The 8,440-nt window shown below is 43.0% G+C and overlaps 2 protein-coding genes across 6 annotated transcripts in view; both read right to left on the bottom strand.

Moving 5' to 3' along the window:
- Nucleotides 1-3,881: 3,881 nt before the first annotated feature.
- Nucleotides 3,882-7,727, bottom strand: LOC129859783 (tetraspanin-3-like). 3 transcript variants are annotated; one of them, XM_055929896.1, is made up of 6 exons: nucleotides 7,115-7,727; nucleotides 6,338-6,529; nucleotides 6,125-6,199; nucleotides 5,399-5,497; nucleotides 5,042-5,125; nucleotides 3,882-4,746 (listed from the first exon to the last, which is right to left on the bottom strand). In XM_055929896.1, the coding sequence occupies exons 1-6, from the start codon at nucleotides 7,175-7,177 to the stop codon at nucleotides 4,663-4,665; spliced, it is 597 nt and encodes a 198-aa protein (XP_055785871.1). In that variant the 5' UTR covers nucleotides 7,178-7,727; the 3' UTR covers nucleotides 3,882-4,662. The 3 variants fall into 3 exon arrangements, with proteins under 3 accessions (XP_055785871.1, XP_055785873.1, XP_055785872.1); XM_055929898.1 differs by lacking the exon at nucleotides 6,125-6,199; XM_055929897.1 differs by lacking the exons at nucleotides 3,882-4,746; nucleotides 5,042-5,125 and adding an exon at nucleotides 5,139-5,323.
- Nucleotides 7,728-7,826: 99 nt separating this feature from the next.
- LOC129859782 (phospholipase D1-like) overlaps nucleotides 7,827-8,440 on the bottom strand; it is a 22,177-nt gene continuing 21,563 nt past the window's right edge. For all 3 annotated transcript variants that reach the window (XM_055929895.1, XM_055929893.1, XM_055929892.1), the window contains one exon: nucleotides 7,827-8,440. This exon is cut by the window's right edge and continues 789 nt beyond it. The gene's annotated coding sequence lies outside the window, so the exon portion shown is untranslated.

The raw sequence follows: 8,440 nt of genomic DNA, 5'->3' as shown, positions 1-8,440 counted from the left end.
GGTACGCGCTAGTAGCATTTCAATCAGTTACGTCACTTGCTCTGAGACATTAAGTAGGGTTGCCCCTTGCTCTGCAAGGGCCGCGGCTTTTGTGGAGCGATGGGTAACGACGCTTCGTGGGTGTCAGTTGTTGATGTGTGCAGAGGGTCCCTGGTTCGCGCCCGTGTCGGGGCGAGGGGACGACGTAAAGTTATACTGTTACATTGGTGCCGTGACCCGGATCACTGGTTGCTGCGGAAAAGGAGGAGGTTGAAAGGGGGGTGAGTGTAACGGATGTGAAATGGCTAGCTAGTTAGCGGGTACGCGCTAGTAGCATTTCAATCAGTTACGTCACTTGCTCTGAGACATTAGGTAGGGTTGCCCCTTGCTCTGCAAGGGCCGCGGCTTTTGTGGAGCGATGGGTAACGACGCTTCGTGGGTGTCAGTTGTTGATGTGTGCAGAGGGTCCCTGGTTCGCGCCCGTGTCGGGGCGAGGGGACGACGTAAAGTTCTACTGTTACACGGACAAACTACAGTATCAAAGAGTGATCAGCTGCAGCAACATTGAGAACCTCATTGAGTCTTTGCAGAGAACTACCTGTGTAAATACACCAGTGAAATCCAGGCAATTCACTTTGGCGATTCTCACAAGTAGGTGACTCTCCACACCTGTGTTGGATTTATTATTTTATTTCACCTTTATTTAACAAGGTAGGCTAGTTGAGAACAAGTTCTCATTTACAACTGCAACCTGCAAAGCAGTGCGACAAAAACAACAACACAGAGTTACACATTGGATAAACAAACGTACAGGCAATAACAATAGATAAGTCTATGTACAGTGTGTGCAAATGTAGTAAGAATTAGGGAGGTAATGCAATAAATAGGACAGAGAAAATAATTACAATTTAGCATTAACACTGGAATGATAGATGTGCAGATGATGATGTGCAAGTAGAGATACTGGGGTGCAAAAGAGCAAAAAATAATAATAATATGGGGATGAGGTAGTTGGGTGTGCTATTTACAGATGGGCTGTGTACAGGTACAGGGATCGGTAAGCTGCTCTGACAGCTGATGCTTAAAGTTAGAGGGAGATATAAGTCTCCAGCTTCAGTGATTTTTGCAATTCGTTTCAGTCATTGGCAGCAGAGAACTGGAAGGAAATGCAGCCAAAGGAGGAGTTGGCTTTGGGGGTGACCAGTGAAATATACCTGCTGGAGCGCGTGCTACGAGTGGGTGCTGCTATGGTGACCAGTGAGCTGAGATAAGGCGGGGCTTTACCTAGCAAAGACTTATAGATGACCTGGAGCCAGTGGGTTTGGCGACGAATATGTAGCGAGGGCCAGCCAACGAGAGTATACAGGTTGCAGTGGTGGGTAGTATATGGGGCTTTGGTGACAAAATGGATGGCACTGTGATAGACCACATCCAATTTGCTGAGTAGAGTGTTGGAGGCTATTTTGTAAATGACATCGCCGAAGTCAAGGATCGGTAGGATAGTCAGTTTTACAAGGGGATGTTTGGCAGCATGAGGGAAGGAGGCTTTGAAATAGGAAGCCGTTTCTAGATTTAATTTGGGATTGGAGATTCTTCATGTGAGTCTGGAAGGAGAGTTTACAGTCTAACCAGACACCTAGGTATTTGTAGTTGTCCACATATTCTAAGTCAGAACCGTCCAGAGTAGTGATGCTAGGCGGGCAGCAATCGGTTGAAGAGCATACCTTTAGTTTTACTAGCAATTTAAAGGCAGTTGGAGGCCATGGAAGGAGTGTTGTATGGCATTGAAGCTTGTCTGGAGGTTAGTTAACACAGTGTCCAAAGAAGGGCCAGATGCATACAGAATGGTGTCGTTTGCGTAGAGGTGGATCAGAGAATCACCAGCAGCAAGAGCGACATCATTGATATATACAGAAAAAAGAGTCGGCCGAGAATTGAACCCTGTGGCACCCCCATAGAGACCGCCAGAGGTCCGGACAACAGGCCCTCCGATTTGACACACTGAACTCTGAGAAGTATTTGGTGAACCAGGCGAGGCAGTCATTAGAGAAACCAATGCTATTGAGTCTGCCGATAAGAATGCGGTGATTGACAGAGTCGAAAGCCTTGGCCAGGTCGATGAAGACGGCGGCACAGTACTGTCTTTTATCGATGGCGGTTATGATGTCGTTTAGGACCTTGAGCGTGGCTGAGGTGCACCCATGACCAGCTCGGGAAACCAGATTGCATAGTGGAGAAGGTACGGTGGGATTCAAAATGGTCGGTGATCTGTATGTTAACTTGGCTTTCGAAGATTTTAGAAAGGCAAGGCAGGATGGATATAGGTCTATAACAGTTTGGGTCTAGAGTGTCTCCCCCTTTGAAGAGTGGGATGACCGCAGCAGCTTTCCAATCTATGGGGATCTCAGACGATACGAAAGACAGGTTGAACAGGCTAGTAATAGGGGTTGCAACAATTTCGGCTGATAATTTTAGAAAGAGAGGGTCCAGATTGTCTAGCCCGGCTGATTTGTAAGAATCCAGATTTTGCAGCTCTTTCAGAACGTCAGCTGTCTGGATTTGGGTGAAGGAGAAGTGGGGAGGGGGGGGGCTTAGGCAAGTGAACGTTTTTGCAGGGAGTGCAGAGCTGTTGGCCAGGGTAGAGGTGGCCAGGTGGAAAGCATGGGCAGTCGTAGAAAAATGCTTATTGAAATTCTCGATTATCGTGGATAAGAGAGTTGTTTCTGTTCTGTGTTTTACATTTTTATCTGCAGCATTGCTGATGTTGCACTCCTCTGATAAAAAAAAACAACCTTGGTTGTTGAGACAGAGAGAGGAGATAATATTTTGGAGGGGAGGGTGAGAGAGTACTATAAAGTGCAGATTCTTTAGTAATGTTTCCTAGCCTCAGTGCAGTGGGCAGCTGGGAGGAGGAGCTCTTATTCTCTATGGACTTTAGTGTCCAAAAACCTTTTGGAATTAGTGCTACAGGATGCACATTTGTTTGAAAAAGCTAGCCTTAGCTTTCCTAACTGACTGTGTATATTGGTTCCGGACTTCCCTGAAAAGTTGCATACCACACATCGCTTTTCGATGCTAATGCAGAACGCCACAGGATATTTTTGTGCTGGTCAAGGCCAGTCAAGTCTGGGGTGAACCAAGGGCTAAATCTGTTCTTAGTTCTACATTTTTTGAATAGGGCATGCTTATTTAAGATGGTGAGGAAAACACTTTTAAAGAGCAACCAGGCATCCTCTACTGACGGGATGAGGTCAATATCCTTCCAGGATACCCGGGCCAGGTCGATTAGAAATATACACAAATGATAGTTTCACTTTGCTCACTGAGCTCTTCTGTGCAGATGACCCCTTTGCTATCCGGGCCCATCTTTCAAAAACACTGGCCTACTTCCTTGAATTATGCCCATCGGCTACTTTTGGAATGTTACTGTCTTATAAAATGTTTAACAATGGTTGTTATTCAAAATGTTTGCAATAAAATATTGTTTTATCCGTGTTTTTTTTTTAATAGATGTCCACCACACCTTGTCATTCCCCCCACACCCATATATTTTAGGTACATTAGTATATTATGTATAACTTATATTGATTTGTTTTATATAGGGAAATGATCACAATCTAAAAAAGAAAGGTTTGGTGGAAAAATCTTATTTTTTATTATCTTTTTCAGCTGTCACAAAGGCAAGTCTATAAATTCAGGCGTTGTGTTGAATTATTAATATTAGGAAAACCTTAAATCACAAGTTAATATACAAATGTATAAGAAATGTGTTAAAAATGAAATAATTCATTTAACTAAAATTGATGTTTAATGACGTGATGGAAATAAAATGTGTCTGTGGCTGTATGAGAAAAATATATACATTCCTAGACAAATCAAAGACAATTATAATACTAGTAAAATGGTGTTTCAATAACTTTTTATTTCTGAAAGCTTGCAGGGCCAAAGTGCCCTAAATTGCAGAATCACCCAGCTACATACTGGTAAGTTACAATCAAACAATAGCCACACAACATAGTTTCAACCAGTCAATTACTCAAAAGCCGTGCAGGGTAGTGTAAAAATGTCCTTAATATGTCATCTGCAGGACATGTGACATGTTGACCATTTTTTTTGATGGAGTGGTTTCTTTAACAAGCATGCATCTACATCAGTGAACAAAAACAAAACAGACCAACCAAAACATTGTGGCCATTACATATTCCAGTTGATCCTTATGAAACGAAGGAAGTGTATGCAGAAGTGTAGGACACTTAACACTTTTAGAGTACAGCTTCCTTCCTCCCTTCACGGATGTGTATACATTAGTTTAGTGAAAGCAAGATAATCACTCTTTTAAAGCAGTTTCACCAACAAGATCGGCGATGATTACGTCAATTACCTGTAATGGTACCCTAGGGGCTCTGGAGCTGCCCAGACAACTATAACCCCCCACCCACACACCTAGAGAGCAGTCTTTTCAAACAGCTCTTACACTAAAAGGGCATTATCAGCATTTTCACAATTTCATAGTATTCTTCCAACTTCAGTGTGGAATTATTATATAAAACACTGGGGGGGGGAAATCACATTTTTGACTGTACAGGGCCTTTAAGGTCCACAGCATCATGAACTTTACCAAGTTCCAGGACATAGTATATCTAAAACAGATTCTCAGTCCAGAATACTTTCTGCCACTCTGGTTCAGGCCCACTCCCTGTCTAGTATTCCATACTCCAACAGAGGCTGGTCCCTCATCAGCTGAGCCACACTCACAAACCCTACAGTCTGAGAGAGAGAGAGAGAGAGAGAGAGAGAGAGAGTGAGAGAGTGAGAGAGTGAGAGAGTGAGAGAGTGAGAGAGTGAGAGAGTGAGAGAGTGAGAGAGTGAGAGAGTGAGAGAGTGAGAGAGTGAGAGAGTGAGAGAGTGAGAGAGTGAGAGAGTAGTATGGTTACACCAGGCACTACTTTACCTGATCTTGTCAAATAAGAAACACCATTTTTATTTTCTGTTGTAAAATGTTCTGCTACATGACCCTTATGTTGTTCCACTATACCCCACAGTGCCCTCTAGTGGTTCCCACCTCCACTAGCGCCACTGCCAGAGATGACCAGATGATGAGATGCAGAACAAAAAGCAAGGCCTCCTCCAGCTTCACCTGGCAGCCCTGAGGGGGAGGATACACACACAACTGGGTAAGGGGAGTGACATCTCTCTGGAATTAAATACTGCCCAGGTGTGTGTGTATGTATGAACATACTTTTGGATCACCACAGTGCCAGGACTGGGGGGGGGGGGGGGGGGGGGGGTTAAACCAGGGCGTGGCCAACCAGTCACGGTAGTCATAGATTCCACAGCACTGTAACTGGAGAGGATTCACATCGCAGATAGTCATTAGATCAGTTCAGATTCACCCCCCCCCACCCCACCCCCCACACACCTCTTTCTGTGTGGCGTCCACAGCATCAGAGTATGGGTCCTGACTTCTTCCTGTGTATCTTTGAAAAACACTACTGAAGGGAGCCAGCTCAGAATCCACCTGAAAGCAGGTCAGTCACATCATGTTATTTATCATAAGTATAACATACAGTGAGTGTACAAAACATTAAGGACACCTTCCTAATTTTGAGTTGTACCCCGCACTTTTGCCCTCAGAACAGCCTTCATTACTCGGGGCATGGACTCCACAAGGTGTCGAAAGAGTTCCACAGGGATGCTGGCCCATGTTGACTCCAATGATTCCCACAAGTTGGCTGGATGTCCTTTGGGTGGTGGACCATTGATACACACGGGAAGCTGGTGTGAAAAACAGCAGCGTTGCAATTCTTGACACAAACCGGTGCGCCTGACACCTACTACCATACCCCATTCAAAGGCACTTAGATATTCTGTCAAACCCATTCACCCTCTGAATGGCACACCTACACAAGCCATGTCTCAATTGTATCAAGGATTAAAAAGTCTTCTTTTAACTGTCTCCCCCCTTCATCTACACTAATTGAAGTGGATTTAACAAGTGACATCAATAAGGGATCATAGACTAACCAGGTGAAAGCCATGTCATGGAAAGAGGAGGTGTCATTGTTTTGTACACTCAGTGTAGAATGTCAAATATGGGGATGTGTGCTCGTTTGGTAGTTTTGTAACACCATATATATCTAAGTACCTTTCCTGCGTTGACATAGGCCAGTGCAGCAGCAGTTGCCTCCAGGCAGAAAACCATGACCAGCAGATAGACAAACTGAAATGGCCATGACAACAGATAAGGTGATAAGCTGTATCCCAAACTGTAGAGGACGCATAGCATGAGAGCTATGAAAAGCAAAAATACACACATTTTATTATATTCAGACACACGCAAGTACACACAAAAACTCACCACACCCTGTAGCAAGGCTGACTTTCTGAGGGACACCCAGATGCCCAGTCCTCCGCTGGCCAATAGGAGAGTAGCGCTGACCAGAGCTAGGCATGCTGGGAGGATGATGTATGTGTGGGCAAAGAAGAGGCCATTGTGTCTGTAGTTCAACAACAGGTACATACCACTCAGACCTACCATCAGACCTGCCAGCTAGAGATGAAGGGAGGGAGGGAGTGTTTATCATATCATTCAGTAGTAAATAATTATTGTGACAGTGCAATGTAGAAATAACTAATTCAGAAAAAATCTTAATGTATATCTTTCTGAAAATATGTATGTGTGTGCTCTTGTAAAATAATGTCCCACTATAAAGTCCCACTAGCTCTGAGGCTTCCTTAGTTCTCACGGAATTACACACACACACTTTCAGTTAGTCATGTGGATTCAACAGCATCTAGGCAATTAATCTGTAAACATGTAGCAAGAGTGAATAGAAGCGAGACAAAGAGTGATGGAAACACTTCATGACACATTCTAAGCTGTTGGCTAGATAATGCACAGCACGTTCTCTTTTAATGAGATACATTATAGTTTTTCAGTGGACAAAATGAACAATACATATCAAAAGTGCATAGAAATATGCAATAGGCTGAAGTTAAATAAATATTACAATATTTATAAGTGATTTGCCATTCCTTGACGTACGTTAGCTTAAACAGTTTTACAGGACGTACAAAGCAGAAGCACATTATGGTCAGCGGTGTATCGGATTTGCTTAGCGCTGTAAGATCTTACCCATAGAAGTTGGCAAGTTATCTGAATAACTATTTTAACAGCTCGTCGTCTTGTTTCATCCATTTTATCTCAAAATGCAGTGCTCTGTGTGTTTGAAGAAATTATATATTTACTTAGTCACGGGGTTTACTCCATACAGCACAGACATTCCACCACAGCAGAATGTCAAGTTCTAATATGAAGAAACAAAACAAGGTAGAAAAATAAAGTAGACCAATTCAAAATCAAAAGTGTGCACGCATAACTTGCCGTTTTTCTCCAACCGCATCAAATTATTCAGGCATTTCTCAAAAGAGAGAGAAGCATGACATCGCATGACAGCGATAAGGAAGTAGCGGAAGGATTTTACATTAACCCCATAGCTCCCACTAGGTGCCTGAGCAGAGGTGGCGTATACAGCTACATGGTACATAATGTATTTTACACTAGAGCCTGCTCCTCCTCTCACGTTAATCAGCCAATCAATCAATCAGTCATACGATTTAAGTACGTAAATGCAGACAGACAGACAGAGCTAGATGGGTGTGTGGCGCCCTCTGGTGGGTGGTGTGGACTGACGTTGGTAAGCGCATCCCATCGGTTATGTGCTCATCCCAGTCATCGTTACAGTAGAATAGATCTATGCTGACATGACACTGGCAGTTGAGAAACAGAACAGCACGACAGTCTCTCCAGTAAAGTTGATTTTCTTATAAATTATATTGAACATGTATTTTGAAATTATTGGATTGATGATTTAATTATATAATAGGCAATATGATACATTATTTATACAACAGGCAATACAAATACTTACAGGGCATGATAGAACAGTAGGTGTATTAAAGGCAGAAGGCTGTAGGTGGTTGTGATTCATGATGAAATTCAGTGAGTGTTTATCGTGACATTCTGTGCTTCACTTAACGTGACATTTAAGAACATTTTACATTTTACAATTACGATTTGACAGAACAATTCCATATTTAGATTGTAAACATTTACATGTGTTCTTCTCAAAGACAACCTCTATTCTAGAAAACAACAAACAGAACGTTACGCACTACAGCTAAAGACGGTATGTACACTTACGTAGTGCTACGACCATAGGAACATGCATAACCAACGGAGTAGGTGACAGGCATAGGAGAGTGTCCAGGGTCGCGTTCAGAAGGCACAAAACAGGACAAAACATTTAGAAATTAAGGAGGTTCTACTTGAACTGAGGTGCTCATTTTCTTCACCCATTTTCAAGTGTATTCAGTCAGGTGAAACATTCAAAACCTACACATTTGCAGATAGAAATATATTAATGTGGAGCTAAACAGGTCCCTATCCTACATGATGAGA

Source organism: Salvelinus fontinalis, chromosome 7 (assembly GCF_029448725.1).
Source record: "Salvelinus fontinalis isolate EN_2023a chromosome 7, ASM2944872v1, whole genome shotgun sequence".
Classification (NCBI taxonomy): Eukaryota; Metazoa; Chordata; class Actinopteri; order Salmoniformes; family Salmonidae; genus Salvelinus; species Salvelinus fontinalis.
This window is presented reverse-complemented; position numbering and strand designations above follow the sequence as displayed.